Genomic DNA, 19,427 nt, shown 5'->3' with positions numbered 1-19,427 from the left:
TGGAGTTATAATTTGTTGGCTTCTTTATATTACTGGATTATTGATTTAAAAACCATTTAAACCGATTTTCATTGGTGAGCAATTGCAAATTTTCGGCGTGCAAAATTGAATTCGCTCGCGTGCATTTTTGCGGAACGCTAGCGCCCTCAGGCGTGCACCTGCCATGGAATCCAGTCTGGGTGTAGTTTATAGCTTATGGTTGTGCCAGATCTATAGCCTACCGTAACTAGTATTACCATATTGAGGTCAATTAATGGGGCCATCTTATGAAGCAAGCCAGTGACAGAACTTGGAATTTCCAAATTTGAGATTCTGTAGATTTAGGCTATTTCTCAATTTCTTTTTTCATTCAAGCGGAAAGCAATAAATTATTTTGGGTCTTACTACTTAATGAATACAGCGCGAAACACCGCAAAGAGCGCAAAACAGCGCGAAACAGCGCAAAAGAGCGCGAAACAGCGCAAAATAGCGCGAAACAGCGCAAAATAGCGCGAAACAGCGCAAAACAGAGGAAAACAGTGCGAAACAGAAGGAAACCAGCGCAAAACAGAGGGAAACAGCGCAAAACAGGAGACGCAGTCATTACCACCTCCTGCCACGAAAGAACCACGGCGCCTCTCGCCATGGTTTTATGGTGCTATTTCCGGCATATTTACAAGGTTATGTACCGGATTATAGGTCATCATGCGAAATTTTATCTACCTTTTTGGTGCTCCAGAAGTATGTGCAGCAATATGTCGCACAACCTGAATCCGCTACACACACACATACTATTTTCAGGTTGTGCGCCATCTTGGTGCACATACTTCTGGAGGTCCCTTTTTACCTAACCCTAACCCTAAAGCCAACCATATCCATATGGAAAATGTCCTAAATTATGGTACCCAAAATGTGTCACCAGCAGGGGCAGACCTGCCATTACAGCATTACTGGCTACATACGTTGGTTTGTGTTTTTAATTTGCTGCCGTGGTACTCCAACTCAAAACAAGGTGCCCCGAACTCATTGCAAAATTATTTTCTGCTTCACACTGTTTCCCTCTGTTTTGCGCTCTTTCGCGCTGTTTTGCGCTGTTTCCCTCTGGTTTGCGCTCTTTGCGGTGTTTCGCGCTGTATTCAGTAAGTAGTAAGACCGAATTATTTTTCCTATCCTGTTTAGTCCTATCCTTAACCAGGTTATTGATATACTTGATATATGGCTGTATGGCCTGTTGAGTCAGTGAATACAGGAATAGTTATCTCTGTATCTGGACATAGCCTATTGTCTGACTGTCACGGGACACTTATCCAAGTCTAAGTAAGAGTTAAATATTTAACATTAATATGAAACTTTTCTGTTTTTTTAGACAAAATTTTAGTCTTTTATTAAATTTTATAAGTTCATTGTAGGACTTACAGTTTTTCTGCTTCTTGAAGATAAATTTATATAAAGTTTAAAGATGTGTGGTAAGTTTTGAATTGTTTTTGTTCCTTAAATTTTTGTTATTGCTCTCAACCATTTGTATTCTGTGAGAGGAAAATTATATTTTTGGAATTTTTTCAGCCAAATATAAATGAAAAATAAAAAGTGGGAAAGATTGGGCTCTGAGACAGTGATACCTCGGTAGTCTATCAAAAAATTCTAGTCAAAAATGCTGCGGTACCCATGTTAACACGCATACACATAGAAGTGAAGTTGACTGATTTCTGGGTAAAGGTCTGTCGAGTGCTACCGAAAACAATTAAATTATGGTGCTTCACTGTCTATGTGCCAGGTAAAATGTGAGGTGTAGCAGTGAAGTCGTTACATTCAGGAAAACACCTATGAATCATAGAATTCCTCGGATCTTTTGTACAAGGCCACTAATGCATAAATTTGAGATTTGAGAAAACACCCTCGCCATCGCCATGTTAAAATAAATAATTAGTTATTATCTCGTTGGGGTTAGGACTAGGATTAGGAATGATTTGAAAATTCGAATTTCCATCACAATCTGCATTTCTAACCCAAACCCTAACTCCAACTGGGTTTGTGCATTGGCGGGTGCTTTGTGCAAAAGATCCAATTCCACGTGCTAGTATTTATCCAGAATTCACACTAACATGCGAACTGACATGTATGTGTTAAGCCATTTTCACGAACCCATAGTATGATATTTTCCAATGCTGTATTTATCCTAATAAATTAATCAAACAATTTCATTTGATGATATATTATTTGTTCCAATTTTATCAAACTCGTTGCAAAATTTGTTTTTGTACATCCTGTAAGAGTTTCTTATTGGAACAATTATTTATAATACCAAAGTTTTTTCCATTTGTCTGAAAATCTCTAAATTTAGTTTGTTTTGAGTATTCAAAGCACGTTTCTAAATTTAGCTAGTGCTCGGGGTCTGAATCACTCGAAAAATATAATTTTAGATTCTTGTTATATCACATGGGTGTGGGTAGGTTTGGTCCAGTTTTATTGCCATAGAAAAGCAATGAACTGTAACAGGCATCTTTTGTGCCATTAGATTTGAATGGGTGAATTCTGCCAGTGTATATATTAATAATCACATGAGGAGATGCTGCACTAAACCTAACAGGATCTGGTTAAATGAGTCATCATATAGACAGGAAATAACATGATATACACGGAAATGAAACATAAGACTAACGGATAAAGACCAAACTCGTATTCCGGATACATTCTAAATCTGTGGTTTTCAGAATTAAAAAAAATTCTGTATATCTCAATTTAAAAAAATAAATAGTATATTTCAAATGTGATTAATTGGCTATATTCACAGCAAGGCTTCATGGTCTGGTTGCATTAATCAAAATTGAATGAATTTAAATCCCGTTTAACTCAATCTTAAAATTATTTAACCCATTTTAAAGACAGTTCCTTGAGCTATATTCACAGTATTCATGGTCTGGCGCACGTAACCTGAAATTATTTCTTATCAATTCTATGTACTGGGGACAAACATCCTACTTGAGATTCGTTGAGTTACGTCATTCTTTATTTGTTTAAGATAATAATCCACATCCTGTTCCAAGAATAATGAAAGTAGTGTTGTCGCTATAAATAATGTTTTTATACCATGTTTACCGCTCTGAACAAGGTTGTGCATAAGCAGCCACTAATATGCAAGAAGTTATTGTTTTTATTTGCTAGTATTTGGGTAATGTGGTATGATAGGATTTACATAATTATCCTGGGGGAGAGGAAAGCTGATAAGATTGCTTAATCCTATGGCGAACCACGGCATGTCGTCCGCTTACCAGTCCATGCTAAGTATGGGATTGGTTAGCCAGTTATTCGTTTCAGATGCATGCAAAAGATTTTAAAAACCAAAATTTTTCAATTCGGAGTTCAAACCTTTTTTCAACTGTTGGCAGGTTGTCTGTATTTAAATTTTTATCAACTGGATTCGAAGGGGATTAAGTTTCCTCATTTTTTACACCCCCTCAATTATTGTTTTACTCTTCTGTATCCCTTATTCCTCATGGAGTGCTTCTATTTGCCTTTAGGTATTTTTGCTTACGTTAACCATTGCACCCCTCGCCCAAGAAAACATATTCTACAGACATTGGTCAATGGATTGAAAAGATTGGAATACAGAGGATATGATTCTGCTGGTATGTACTATAGTTTTGTACTATGTGAATGGGAGTATGGGGAGGGGGGTCAACATTAAAGCTTTTACAACTGCTTGTAGGTTTATGAAAGTGTTGAATTTAGTTTATATTTTGCCTTTTTCTCCAATTTGGGAGTGAAAAGTTATTGGGGTTGTGGAGGGTGAAAGTGTACAAATGCCTTAGTTCAATGTACTACCATAGGTAGGTTGGCCGTCCACCCAACATGGGGACTTGTCCAAGGGCGTACCCAGGAATGGGGGGTTGCGGTTCGGAACCCCCTACTTTTGAAATGTTGAGAAAAGCATTTTTCTGTATCATAGCAATTTTTCGTAGCTTCTTAGACACTCAAAACTCTCGAGAACCCACGTTTTGAACCTGCTTGCTATTACATTCCAAGTTCTATTCTGAGAAATTTTAGAACCCCTTCCCCCCTTTGTTATGTCTATGCCTTTCCAAAGGCTTTTTGAGAGAGGAAGATGCAAATATGTGTCATAGCGAAAATGACGGCGGCAGGATTAGCATTCCACCTGGTGACCGTACATTTGAACCCATGTACATTTGAACCCATGTGTATATCCGCGGGTTCAATCAATATGCGGGTACTAAAACCCATGGGTTAGGTTAGTATGAGTACAAATATCCGTAAAACCAAAAAAATTTCCATAGGTGCAATGGCATGCAGGTGCAATTGTCGTGGGTTCAAATGTACGTGGGTTCAAATGTAATGGAACCATTCAACTTATATATATATCGTCAACAGCGGTGGGAATCAAATTTTTTGTCAGCCGGTTCCATCACATATTTTTCCGCCGGTTTTTTTAAAAAAAAATCTTGTTTTTTCAGTAATGCTAACCAGTTTGCTGATCTCATAAAATTCCGTGAGACGGTTCTATAGATCCGGTGCGAATCAGCTGAATCCCACCACTGATCGTTAACATGTGGTAATGGATGCTATTCTGGTAAAAAATTTTATTTCATCCAGGTCTTGCTGTAGATGGTGGGAGTAATGCGACACCGACTATTGATACAAAGAATAATAACAATCCCTCAGCGCATATTGTTATGATCAAGCAGAAAGGAAAAGTGAAAAACTTGGATGAAAAGATTTACAGTAAGTTGATTTTCAAGTTTTTTTTTTATCGAATATTTGTCATCCTAAAATTTAATAGTTATGGTAATCCTCTACTAGCCCTAATATATTATCACAGTTTAAGAATGTGTATATTCGTAACATTTCAATTATATTGGTATGTTAATTACCTTGTATCGGTATCGGCAACTTGCAGCGCTCTCCTCTCTCTGCCGGCGAATATCCTTTAACTTCTGTATATCTATTCGTTCCTAAATGTGGCCCTCAGTCAATTAACTTTGGATACCTCTGGACTAAATGCATAAATGTTAATAAATTGATACAATTATATTTATAGAGAGTCCAGGACGTAGAATTATTCTCAAACAATAAATTGCATTGAATGAAATATCAAATAATATATTCTAAATTTACAAAAGAAAAATACACAAATAATTAATTATTTATGAGTAACGGAGATGACCAATTTGAAATAATTTGCATTAAAATACAATTTGAAATGATATTTCCAAATTTTGATGTACTCTGAATTTAGCTGTATTATAGAAATGGAATCACCTTTGTCACAAGGTTGCTTGAATAAAACAAAGTTTCAAATAATCACATTATTTCTAGAAAATCAAGAACTAGATTTTGAAGTTGAGTTTGGAACTCACGTTGGTATTGCTCACACACGTTGGGCAACTCATGGCGTTCCTAATGCTGTCAACAGTCACCCCCAGAGATCTGACAAGGATAATGGTAAGTTGATTTAAAATTTTAACTGATCGTTCATCTATAACAGTGCTTGCCGACATTTTTCATTTCACAACCCACTTTTTTTGCCATTTCTCATTTAGCCCACTTTTATTGCTATTTTTTCTGTGCAAACCACAACCTTTTTAAGTTCCGGCCCACTTTTTTTGCCATTTCTGAGTTTGTGGCCCACTTTTATTGCTATTTCTCAGTTCGCAGCCCATTTTTTTGCCATTTCTCAGTTTGCGGCCCACTTTTATTGCCATTTTGTTCTGTGCGACCCACAATGAGATGTTAATATATGAGAAAAGAAACAATGTAGCTTTATGCAATTTACTATTAATAATGTGAAATTTGATCATCTTGCATATTATCAGATCAAGTCTGATATCGACGCATAATTCTAATTGTTACATATTTTCATAATTCTTATGCAATGATAATGCCACAATTTCCCGACCTAATTGAAAACTGTATGTAACATCGGAAATACTTCAGACCCACTGGTTGTGAAGCACTGATTTATATGAATTTGCCCAGGCGCGGCGGTGTGGCTCATCATGCTAAGCGTTGGGGATACGCTCGCACCTCTAATTACTCTGCGTGGGTTTGCAGGTTCGAATCATATGTAGGGATGGTTATGTGCGAAATGATTGCTGGACTCCTCGCCGCCGTAGATTGGTTCACGTAATCGCTGGTCGATTACGGCTTCCTCCACCATCAAGTCCATGCTTCTGAAAATAAATAACTAACTAATCCCATACCCGACATGGAATGGTAACCGGACGAGAGGGTGTGGCTCACCATATGGTTAGGCCGTTTTATCGACTTTCCTTTTTCCGGGAGAAATATGTAAATCCCATCCTATCCTAAGTACAGGAAACTCGTTTGAGAGCTGGCTTGTTAGTGACCTTTGAAATATAAAAGCTGTCGGAACTACCAGTATGTATAATGATGCACTACGCACTGAAACAACTCAGTTTGTTGATTAGTAGTCTTTATAAATAATTCATTCTTCCAATCTATATTATCAATTTTACTAGATTTTTTTCCGGTGGAATTCAATTGCCTTTTTAGGTTATTTTCTACATTTTCAGCCTTATTGAGGCATTGCAGTAACTTTTTTTCGTAATTTGTTCATTTTGTTTTACCAATCTTCACCAACGAGATATTCTGGGATTTTCTTTTTCCAGAATTTGTCGTCGTGCACAATGGAATAATGACGAACTATAAGACAATCAAGACATTGCTGGTAGGTTAGAATTTTTTTGATTCAACAAGAAATACTTTTGATATTGTATTAAGTGTGCACAGTGCTAAGTGTTAAAAACATAGTTATTGTCACACCTTTGATTACCCTGTGTAAGTTTGTAGAGCAGGGGTTCCCAAACCAGGGGTCGCGACCCCAAATTGGGTCGGGGTGATAAGTAGGTAGGGTCGCAAACAGGTCATGGGGTCGCTGAGGTATGATGGAGGATGGATGTACAAAACATCTAAGATTTGACAAACCATGTTCGATTTAGCAGTTTGTACCATGGCTTACTGTAAAACAGGCCTATAGGCATCGCTCTATGCTTATGCTATAGAAATTGTAGGTGCTTATTGTGTTTGGTTTTAGCTTATTTTACTTAATACCACCACATGAACAAACTCAAAAGTCCAGTGAAAGAAGCTCTGAAGTTTTATGAAAAATATATATATTGACCTGGGGTCGCACTGGACACTTGAAAGTTGTCTTTGGGGTCGTCCTGAAAAAAGCTTGGGAACCCCTGTTGTAGAGGATAATTTTGTGTGAGAGCATTGCTGGAAACCTAGTTGGTATAGGGTGGTTCATTATGGCTTTCTAGACCAGGGCTACCCAACTAGCGGACCGCGGTCCGAATCCGGACCTTTCGAGTATTTGATTCGGACTGCACCTAATTCTTTTTTTTTAGATCATTAGCCTCACTTTTAAAGTTTCATTTTATAAAATGACTTTAATTGTTTTGAATAAATATGAAAAGAACTATAACACCATAATAAACAATCTCGATTAGCTGATATAATCATTAGCCGGTCGAGGAAGTGCGCGTATAAGGATGCCGAAATATAATTTCTGGAAACACCGGACCCAAATAATTGTGAAGTTTTGAATGCAGATCTTCGGTAAAAATAGTTGAGTAGCCCTGGTGTATATAATAATATACATTTTGGTCCGAAGCGTCCGTGCGCCGAATTGAGGACATTAGGAAATATTGGTAACGTGTTTACGATGATATACAATCTCGATTAGCTGATGATCATTAGCCGGTTGGAATATAATTTCTGGAAACACCGGACCCAAATAATTGTGAAGTTTTGAATGCAGATCTTCGGTAAAAACAGTTGAGTAGCCCTGTCCTGGACCAACAAGTTCCTGCGTCTAAAACAAATATCTGGGCAGTTATACATATACTAGACAGGGACTAGTAACTAGGTCATGGTACGCTATTCGATCTGGTCTTCATATCGGATGTTCCTCTCCTGTGGGATAAATAGGAAAATAAAAAAAAATAAAAAATTTTTCTATAACTTTCGCCTGACGAAGGTTAGTCTTCATCAGATAAGCACTTCACAACAACGGTTATTGTTATTACAGAATCAAATTTGTGTGTGAAAGTGTGATACACTTTATGAACCAATCAATATTTAATATTATATGGCTTGGCGATGTGTCGCATCATACTAAGAATTAGGAATACGCTCGCCACTGCACCTCTGACTACCCTGCGTGGGTCACATCTCGCCATATGATTAAACCATCTCATCAGCTTTCCTCTCCCCTGTAAAAAATATTAAATCCTTACCCCCTGTATCTTTTTACTCAACAGGAGGGACACGGTTACGAATTTGAGTCCGAAACTGATACAGAAGTCGTCGCGAAACTGATCAAATATCTTTGGGATAACAAAGAAAATGATGATGTCAGCTTTAGTACACTGGTAGAAAGGGTGATTCAGCAAATTGTGAGTATGCTTTACATTTTTTTGGTGATTACTGAAATCGAATCGAGAGGTTTTCAAACTCTTTCAAGTTGTGCCCGGTTCCTTTGTTACTGAAATACTCGAAAATATTATTTTAGTCAGTATTTTGTAGTTTGTATTTTTCTGTATTTTGGGCATGTTACTTTCGCAGCAAATTGAATTTTGAAAAAAAATGTATTGTTATGAACTTCCTCTGTTGGTACTTATAGCAGGAAATAAGAGGTTTTTATCATCTTATCAGTACGGAAGTATTATCTTGTCTTATTTATGCATTAATGATAAGCAACCTAGTGCCTTGTTACTGTAATTCTAAGCGATAGCCGCATTCTCTTATCTTGCTTTTCCTGCGGCGCTTTGGTTCTCGCTAATGTATTTTGTCAGTTGAGGGTTGAGCTGATGTTAACAAACTATGCAAGAACTCGAAATTTCAAGTGCCCCACTAAAATTTTGAATAAATGTAATTTTGCTTTGTGATAATTTTTTAATTCGTTGTATACATGGAAAATCTAAATTTTGTTATGTGACCCGGCAAAAAATGTTACACAATTAACCCAAGAACAGATTATTGATATTACACTAGAGTGACTAGACTATCTTTGTCCATTTCATGCAATTGATTGGGTGCCAATTTATTATTTATTCCCAAGTCTATTACTCCACTGCTTAGAGTGGCCTTATAATTTATTTTATTGTATGCAAGTGGTAAGAACTCATAAAACTAAGTGTTAGCAAGTCTAAGAGCTTAACATTTAACCTTGGGGCAATTCCTGATTTTTTTCCTTCGATTCTTATGCTTTGTTTTGTCATAAACTGGCAATCCGCCTGTGATAAAGTAGAGAGAGGTTTCAACTAGGCCTATATTGTGTGAGGATCTCTCAATTTCTTTACTTTGTAAGATTTAAACTAGGATATTGTGTGAGGAATTCAGTTTTCTATTTTCTGTGTATATGGTATGTACCTCAAGAAGAGTATTGAATTAGCTCATTGCCTTGTATAAGGTGAAGCTAGGAAAATATCAAATAAAATACTATTTCGAATACATTCTGGAGTAATATTCCTGAATATTGATTATATTCAGCAGTGTGGTGCACCGTGCTAGTCGTTAGGAAAACATGGCATTAGGCCAAAAATTTTCAAAGGTGAAATTTCTAATTGCTACGTTAGACTGTAACGGCTAGCGAGTCCGACCGGAAGTCGGAAAAGGTGGGTTTCCAAAGTCTTGAAGGTCTAAAAAGCATTTCAAGCTACCAAAAATTGCCATGTATGATACAGAAAAGTGTTTTTTTTCTAATTTCAATGGACCTTTCCCCGAGCATCAACTTCCTTGTTTACTTTGTGACATTGGCCAATCAGCAAACTGCAAAAAGTGACGAAACAATGCTCCCTTTTCGCATCCGCTCTTCTCACCCAGACAGATTTTCAAGCGTGGTCGTAAACATTACCTCGTTTTCGCATTTTTGAACTCTATTCGTTAGTTTTCAGTTGTGTTTTGGAAACTTAAATGTAAATCAGATAACTCAATGGTCACCCTGTCTTCCTAGGAGTTTTAATTTAATTGCAGTGATAAAAATTAGTGTAGGAATAGCTGTGATAGACTAGGCTAAAATTCTTTAACGGTACTTTTAAAAAACAGATCGTTGTTTGCGATGAATCATAATGATGGTATGAAACATATACCCCATTTCACAGGCGCCAAATCGCAAAAGCACTCTTAAATAGCCCCGAAAATTTTGCAATGGTGAAGTATAGGAGGAATTTTTTTGGGGTCAGAGGTCGGGGAAAGGTCCATAGAGGAATTCGACCATCAACCCCCTGGCCACGCCCCCGGCGCCCACACAATTCATTCACCATATAATATATACCAGTTTCAGTAGTATTCATAATAATTTATTTTTGACACTCTTGTTTGAGTCTTATATTATTTATTTCAGGAAGGAGCATTTGCGTTTGTGTTCAAGAGCAGACATTACCCAGGACAGTGTATTGCTACAAGGTATGTTAAATATTTTTTTATGTTATGCTCAATTTTTTGTCAAAACAAGTTTTAAATTCTAATACAATGAATAAAACATTCTATCAATGTCAATGCAAGTACATTTGTGAGCTTTGGCCAGATCATACTCGATATAATTAATGAAATTATTAATAACAGTATAATTTGATCAAGCAATGAATTTCAGTATTTTTTAAAACAGAACCTTCCTTCACAAGTGCTGACTTTTCAATTTGTTACATCAGCGGTTCCCAAAATTATTGTTTATGCAGCGTCAAATTATAGGGGATAAACTCATTTTTTGTGATCGTTAATATGTACTTCATGACTTTTAAAGTTTGTAAACGTGTAGGCCTAAAGAATAAAGGCAAAAGGTCATAAATTCCAAATTTTAAACTTAAAAAAATTTGCCATCATGTACTAAATTAAAATTCTCTAGTGTGGCTTTTATATTCCTGTTAGCACTCCAGTGGTACTCATAACTTGCACAGAGATGAGTCTTCTTTGTTTCGGAATGATAAAAAAATTAAATTTTTACAGGCGAGGTAGTCCTCTTCTCATTGGGATTCGAAGTGAATCAAAAATAACGACAGACTCCATTCCTATCTACTACAGCAGTGGTGAGTACTGAATGCTAGATTACTTGACAAAGAAAAACAATTTACAACTTGTTTTTTTGTGATTTTATTCAAAGTTATGTTACCTATGATAAATACAATACAAAAACTAGTTTTAGCAATGGAGTAAACGACTTTGTGAGTTGATGTGTGTCTCATGTCAGCTAAAATTCTCGTTGTTGGCAATATGGTTCCATCTACCATTCCTGGCTAATAAGTTACCTATAAAGAGTCAGTGTCGTTTGTAAAGCTACCTTTGTGTGAAACTGGGGCGTACATTGGAATTTTTAAGGATGGGGGTCTGGAAACGTTTCAAGCTATGAAAAAATGTACCGTTTTTTTTTACATTTTTTAAAAGGGGCTCCTGACCCATAACCCCATGGAGGTACACCCCAGTGTGAGACATGCTTGCTTGCTTTAATAATCATCTGTTCTAACTAAACCATAGAGTCATATTTATAAATTTCCAGGCAGAATTTTTTTCTCAGAAAGATTTAGTTATGCAAAGTCTCTCGATTCTTCATTTCCTGTACAGTAACTTCTTAACTATTCTTTGTGATTCTATCAATTTTTTAAATGCTTGCACTCCTTCTAAAATATATAATTTTTAACTAAATATATGCCACTGTTTTATTACTAACTGAAAATTATATCTAATAAACCACACACTAAAATCTCATTTATACTGTCATGTTGGATTTTATTTAATGTGACTAATGGTGGAAGACCCATTTGTATCAGTTTTATTATACTATATGCATTTAGAGAAAAATTGATATTTTTAATTTTGTTTTATTTTTTTATTTGTCTCTTTCAAATAATTTTTAGCATATGGTGGTTGATATGCCATGCCCATAGTCAACTAACTGGTATTTCAAAATTGGTAAATGGCGCAAAGTAAATAAAATGAAGTTTTATCTTACCAGCCTTGGAGTGAGATTTTTCATTGTCTTATCTATAAACTAATGATAAGCGAGTTCATTTTTGGAAATTATTTGAGTAAAATAAACTGTTTTAATATACATTTTTATCGGTACTGATAGTGTGATGGGAACTTTTATCATCTCATCATCCCCAAAGTGACATTTTTCGGACCTCCTGAAGTATGCGCACCGAGATGGCGCACAATCTGAACCCAGTGTACCAGGTTAGGGTTGGCGACATCTTGGTGCGCATACTTCAGGAGTACCCATTTTTCATTGTCTTATCAATATATTAAAGATAATCATAGATAATTTTTAGGAATGTTTCTTGAAAAAAATATTTTTGATATAAACTTCCATGGGTACTGAAAGTAGGAGGTTTTATCATTATGTTATCTATGTATTAATGATAAGCGATTAGATGTTTTATCTTTTTACCAGCACCAGGGTCTTATCTTGTCTTATCTATACATTACTGATAAGTGATTTCAATATCACCCCTTTCCCTAGAATGGAAAGAACATTTACGTAAAAAGAGCAGTGGGCTAGAACGCCCCAAACTGTCAGATCTTATGAAAATTGACGAAAAATTAGAAGAAAAAGATGAGAAAAATGGTATTTAGCACAAAAAATTGTGTGGAATCGTTTTTTATAATTATTCATGGAAAAAATGCAAAATTGCTCGCAATTTTACATACAGTAATTCAGGTTGGGATGTTTCATTTGTAATTTTTATTTATTCTGATATAAACGCTAAACGCAATTGCCTAGGTCAGTGTTGTGGGCCCACATTAAGAAACACCACAGCACCACATTAAGTAATTACTAATTCACGCTTGAATTTTTGGTTTTATAATTTTTTCTTTCCATGGTCTTTGACAGTATTTCACAACCTTTTCAATGCTATGGGACTGTGCTAAGCGGTGAGAAATACTTATTATCACACTTTGCGTGGTTTCACTGGAATTAGTTCGAATCCCATGGACTCTTATTGTATGCAAGAGAATTGCTTGACTTGTCGCCAGTGTACGGTGGTTCATGTATTCATGCCCTCTTGGTTGGGAGGTGTGGCGCATCGTGCTGAGCGTTAGGAAAACGCTCGCCACGACACCGTTGATTAGCCCATGTTGGTTTCGTAGGTTTGAATCCGGGGCTAATTATTTGCGAGAGGATTGGACTGTAATCAGCTGTGGTTTGCTATAGGATTAAACCGTTTTATAGACTTTTCTCATAAGCTTTTTTCTCCTCCGGGATAAATATATCTAATTCCTATTCTGTTACAAGCCCATGTCAGGTATGGTGAATAGTTAGACAGTTGTTTGTTACAGCTAACCCTAACCAACCAACCAGCGGTTACGTGAACCGTGTATAATAGAAAGAGTCCAGCAATTCCCTTGCACATAATTATCTCCCACAAGATTCCAATTTACGAACTCACACATGGTAATCAGAAACATGATGGCAAACGATTTCTCTAATACTTTGCATGATGTGCCAATCCGATCGCTGAGCCAAACTTTGTCTATCACTTTGTAGATATAATTCAAAAATAATTTATTTTCAGGTGAAGGTCTGGGATTTAATATGTAACTTTTTATTTAGGAGAATGTTAATTTTAGGCATTGCCTGTGCATAGGTGCATGAAATTATTATTCACTATAAGTAGTTCACCTGGCTTTACGAATTAATTTTCATTTTTATTACTATCAATTCCTTTGGTACTCCTGTAGTGTGTGTAACAGGTTAGGGTTAGGGCATAAATTTAAATTTGATTTTCCTTATTTCAGTTCTATTACAAGTTCTGGACTGTCTGTGTTAGTCAAGTGAATATACCCCCCTGCCCATAGGTTTCAGTCCCTTTACACAACTTAATGTGAAGTAGGCGAACAAAATTAGTTACCACTGCATTGGTGCACACACTTCTGGAGCGTCATTCCACTTGTGAGCGCAATTGCCCAATCATTAGCATTAGCCGTTACACAGTTTGAGGCGCAGAATAGTCAACATCTTATCTACGGGGTAATTAGTCAGGCAATGCGAAACTAGATATATTCCCGCCCTTCGAGATGTAGAAGCTCCTTGCATTCTAGTGGCCGCAAGCACAGAGGCTTGTTTTAAGTAAATGCGTAAAAATACTCGATCAAAATACAATAGTGACTAACAATAAAACTGAAATTTCACCTATTAGATATATTTTGTTTGCCTTTCTCATAAAGCTGTCAGCTATGGACTGGGAATATAAAGCTGAAATGGGCTCCAATTAGCACACAATGCTTTGTTAAAATTCCATGAGATTTCAGTAACTCTTATTGGGTGACGTAACTTTGCCCAGAGATGAGTTTTCTTTACTTCTGAATGAGTGCTTGTAACTTTGCTCAGAGATGAGTCTCTTTTACGCCTGAGTGAGTGCCCATTAAGTTGATCAGAGATGAGTTTCCTTTACTTCTGAATGAGTGCCCATAACTTTGCTCAGAGATGAGTCTCCCTTACTTCTAAATGAGTGCCTGTAACTTTGCTCGGAGATAGTCTTTTTTACTTTAGAGTGAGTGTCCATTAAGTTGATCGTAGATGAGTTTCCTTTATTTCTGAATGAGTGCCTGCAACTTTGCTCAGAGATTAGTCTTATTTTATGTGTGAGTGAGTGCGTGTGACTTTGCTCAGAAATGAGTTTCTTTACTTCCGAGTGAGTGTCCATGAATTTGCTCAGAGATGATTTTTCTTCCATTATGAGTGAGTGCACGTGATTTTGCTCAGGGATGAGTCTCCTTTACTTCTGAATGAGTGCCTGTAAGTAACTTTGATCAGAGATGAGTTTCCTTCACTTCGAAGTGAGTGCATGTGACCATGCTTTAAACAAATTTTCAGAAAATTATTTCATCATGCCCCTCATCCTATTTCCTAACTTATGAACAATTTTACCTGCAGAATACTAATAAATTTTAAGAAATCTGCATCTAGAAAGGAGGTTATATTCAACCATACACTTCTACTGTATTCCAATTTAGTTATACTTCACAATTTTTGCTCATTTTAATCTACCAGTATATTTAGTAAGCATCAACCAATTGCGGAATAATTGTAGCTGCATTTAATGTAATTTGTGCTGCCTAATTTAGTCAAATGCATTTTTATAATTTCAATTCATAACATGCACGTACCTAAATCTTTTTTGCTGACTTGTTAATTTAGCTATAGTTCCTATTTTATCCTTTTAGATGGTATATAAGCCATAGTTTGGTATTAAAATTTATCTTACTCTCCATTTAATTTCAAGTATTTTGGACAAATTTTATTTCTTTGGACGTTAACTTATTGCAGTTTGAGACTCTTTCTTCCTCCCTAAATATAGAGAACTAAAAGCAAATTCAAAACAAAATTTCCTCTTCCTTGGAAACATAGTGTGTAAAGTGTTATGCTTAACTAAGTTAGCATTGCGGGTTGAAAATATCTAGCTCAAATCCGATGCACCCAAGGCAAACAAATGGAATAGTCCAGTGGGTCAGTTGCAGATAATAGACTCTGTTACTGGGCCGGAAGCTCAAATCTTAATATGAAAAAATACGAATAAAAAGCATTTCATTTCGAAAAGCTAGTCCAACAGCTAGGCCAACGTTTGTATTATCATAAGAAGCACAAAGTTACAATCGAGGTCATTATGACAATATTTTTTTCGATATTTTCAACGGAAATACATATCCATAAAAACTATAGTCCTAATTCCAACAGACGCAAGTGGGCCAAATGAAACACTTCGGTGGACTGGATCTGGTCGACTGACCTTAATCTGCCCACCCCAGGAATAGGCAATACGGAAATAAATTGCAGTCTTCTCAAATTATGGTATATCACACAAGTGGCTGCTTGCAAGATGCCTTGTTCAGAGTGAACAAAATCTTGAATTATTGTTTTTTTATCAAATTTCTGCTTTTTCGGTAATTCATGTTTTCAGCAATTCATTTTTATCTGTTAATTAAAGTAGTTTATTTTTATCAGAAATTCATGTAATTCATTAATTCCTTCTTTCCAGCAATGAAACCGACATTGGAAAGAACAGAAAGCAGATCCGAAGTCGTAACTCAAGATGCAGAAGGAGGAATTGAGTTTTATTTTGCTTCAGATGCAAGGTTTGTGTTGTTTTGACAATTTCCTCAGAACTAGTCTCCATGCAAGCGGATCAGGATTTGGGGCCACCTCGCTTTATCACATTCACACTATACACAGTGTGCTGACAGCAGAGGCATAGCCATGAATTTTTAAAGGGGGGGGGGGGGGGGGGGATTATTTCTAATTGCCATGACCGTAACAGCTATCAGGGGCCAGCTGGAAGGAAACATGGGTCTAAAAAGCGTTGCAGGCTACGAAAAATTGCTACGTTTGATACAGAAAACTTCCTTTTTCACTATTCAAAATGGTTTTTTCTCAATCCCCCTGGGTGCGCCCCTTGTTGACGAGCTCGGCATTTTCATCCGCAGTCCAGGGTAATGCTCTAATAGAATTAAGATTCCTCATCTATTGCACACTTGATAGCGTATAAGTATAACCTATTTTTTTAGACCGTAATTCGCATTGGGCGATGAGGCGCACCGGTTTTAAAGCAATATTTGTACTGATTTTGAGTGAAGTCCATAATTGAGTGTTAATCCATATATTGGGTGCAGGATCGATTTTTTAGAAAAAACGAATTAAAAGTCACAAAATACGACGATAATGTGTAACACAGGGGTCGGCAACCTTTTGTCGCTCGCGGGCCAAATTAAAGGTTGCAAGTCATTGGTGGGCCGCACATATCTTTAGAATGTTAAAAATTGAATGGATGACCGATGAATCACATTTTATCACACAGATCAGAAGTTAAATTTTAAGCAGCGCGCAGAGACTGAACATTTGAATATTTTTTGCGCCATTAAACCATTTGCACTTAGCATCAACTTTTCTGTGTTTTGTTGTCATTTTTCTAAATTATAATTAAATTATAGGCTCATTAAACGAGTAATTGTGAATTATATACTTGTTACGTTATAATATAATTTAGTCTACACGTAAATTCTTTTGCATAAAGAATATAATCAACAAAACAGCTATAATTTGTTACTATAATTCATTGAAGCGTCGCGGGCCGGATTATATACCAGGGGCCGTAGGTTGCCGACCCCTGGTGTAACATATAACTTGTTATGTATGAATGGACTTGTTCAATGTTGAAATACATTTCAATTCATATTGGTATGAGTTTATGACATTTACTAATAGAATCAATTAAAATTTTCTACAGTGCAATCATTGAGCATACAAACAGAGTCATTTATTTGGAAGATGATGATGTGGCAGCAGTGGTAAAAGGAGGTACGTATGTTATTTGTTCTGCCAGGTCATAGCTGACTGCACATTTTATGATTTTTCTCACACTAAGGTACTGCCAACAGCGATGTCAGATAAACCATATTTATAATTGAAAATTGTCGAGCTCAGGTACGATTTAGAATATTTATTTAAAAAATTATCTTCTTTGAGCTTATGAAGTCTTATTGAAGGGTTGCAATTGGCTAGACTAAAATTATCTAGGCACATGGTTGTATATTTTGTTAAAAATAATGGCTTTGTGAGCATGTAAATCAGCTGTGAATATCAAGTACGCAAGGGCACCTGCAAAATAAGAATAATAAAGTATAGGAAGAATTTTTCAGGTGTCAAGGGTTGGGGAAACGTCCATTGTGTTATTATTGTGTTTTGGCTTACGCATTCTTCGGTTTATCACGATTTTTTAATATAACCTAGTACGATAACGAGACTCATAAGTTTTTTGATCACTCTTACCTAAATGAATAAATTTTATTTAACACTTGAACTTCTGTTCATGTATGATTGTGCCCAAATGTTCAGTAATCTGGACAAAAGTTGTTTTCTCTCCAAACCAAAGTTTTTCAGAGCTTTTAATCTCTGTCAACACCCACTTATCTTTTTCTTTAAATATTCTAAATATTAAACGCAAACATTGTGACATTATTTAAGATTGCTGTTTTAAATTCTTAGAACTTTTTATTTTATAACTTTCCTGTTTCAAAAAGAACAATAATAAAAATGAAAGTGTTTCACTTATTGTAAATTTGGAATTATATTTTCAATACAAACCTATGTTAACTTTTAATCTCTAACTAGAACAATCTACCGTAAATATTAAACGCAAACATCTTGACATTATTTAAGATTGCCGTTTTAAATTCTTAGATCTTTTTTTAGTATTTTCACAGTTTTAAAAGAACAAAAAGTTGAAATGAAATTAGTAATTATTGTAAATTTGGAATTTTATCTCTGGAATTTATCACAAACAATGTTCTCTCTAATTTTTTGTAGTATGTGTGCGCAGAAATTCTGGTGTGTGCGCACTTTTTTGGAAATGACTAATATTTGTGCAAAATAAATGAAGAAATTTTGGCGTTCTAACCGGGTAATAAGTGGGCCAACGACAAACTTTCTCAACCTGCCAACCGAGAACATTGTTACATTACATCGAAATACGTCTGTGCGCAGTAAATCTATGCGTGTGCGCAGCCTCTGAAAGCTGTTTGCGCGCGCACACGCGCACACTTTAGAGGGAACACTGTTCACAAACCTTTGTTAACTCGTTATCTCTAACCAGAACGATTTACCGTAAATATTAAACACAAACATCATAACGTTATTTAAGATTGCCGTTTAGATTCTCAGAACTTTTTGGAAAAATCAAAATGAAACTTATATTGTAAGATTGAAATTATATTTTTGGCACAAACTTTTAAGTTAACTTTTAATCTCTAACTAGAACAATCTAAATATTAAACGCAAACATCATGACGTTATTGGAAATTCCTGTTTCGATTCTTAGAACTGTGTCACCCAGTGAGACAAAGTAAACTTTGTTATCATTATTAGCAAACTTAGAATATTGACAAATACTCTACAGGAAAAAAAAATGGAAATGCCGTGCTTAGCTATTACGTGATCCTATGAGAAACATATTAAGGAAGTTAAAAACCGAACGCGTGGCTGATGAATCACATTTTTACACAGATCAGAAATTGAAATTTAAGACTAAAAAATGGAATAGCCAAACAATTTTACTGTTCTCCGTACTGAAAAAGAAATGATTTTGTTATGAATATATTTCATTAATCTGGTGGTATTTTATCCCCATTTGTTAATTCTCTATTTCAAACAGTTAACCTATAAAGTTTATATTGTGTGCGCCTTGGTTGTCGGTCTCCAGTATCCAATAGTTAGTTTTCTACAGTTATTTCCCCATATATATCAGCGGTACCCAACCGATTCCCAAGGGGCCCACAGAGCAGTTGGAGGGGGCCATAATGCTCGGCAAAAAAAAAACGATTTTACTTTTCACTTGACAAGAAAACCCATGTTCTTCCTGGTTTCAATACTTGATCTGGGTATTTCACAAGGTGTTTTCACTTCTTTGAACATTGTTTAA

General features: G+C 35.9%; 1 protein-coding gene across 1 annotated transcript in view; it reads left to right on the top strand.

The window, feature by feature from the left end:
- Positions 1-1,334: 1,334 nt before the first annotated feature.
- The window catches only part of LOC120347045 (glutamine--fructose-6-phosphate aminotransferase [isomerizing] 2-like), a 35,191-nt gene continuing 17,098 nt past the window's right edge, over positions 1,335-19,427 (top strand). Inside the window, exons 1-10 of the mRNA XM_078117636.1 lie at positions 1,335-1,445; positions 3,498-3,605; positions 4,588-4,716; positions 5,311-5,436; positions 6,624-6,682; positions 8,280-8,414; positions 10,364-10,425; positions 10,966-11,045; positions 15,993-16,089; positions 17,238-17,308. Coding sequence (XP_077973762.1) covers positions 1,439-1,445; positions 3,498-3,605; positions 4,588-4,716; positions 5,311-5,436; positions 6,624-6,682; positions 8,280-8,414; positions 10,364-10,425; positions 10,966-11,045; positions 15,993-16,089; positions 17,238-17,308 — 874 coding nt within the window. The 5' untranslated portion in view covers positions 1,335-1,438. The remainder of the gene's footprint in view (positions 1,446-3,497; positions 3,606-4,587; positions 4,717-5,310; positions 5,437-6,623; positions 6,683-8,279; positions 8,415-10,363; positions 10,426-10,965; positions 11,046-15,992; positions 16,090-17,237; positions 17,309-19,427) is intronic.

This window comes from Styela clava, chromosome 11 (assembly GCF_964204865.1).
Source record: "Styela clava chromosome 11, kaStyClav1.hap1.2, whole genome shotgun sequence".
NCBI lineage: Eukaryota > Metazoa > Chordata > Ascidiacea > Stolidobranchia > Styelidae > Styela > Styela clava.
The sequence above is the reverse complement of the archived record's forward strand: the minus strand, read 5'-3'. Positions and strand labels throughout refer to the sequence as shown.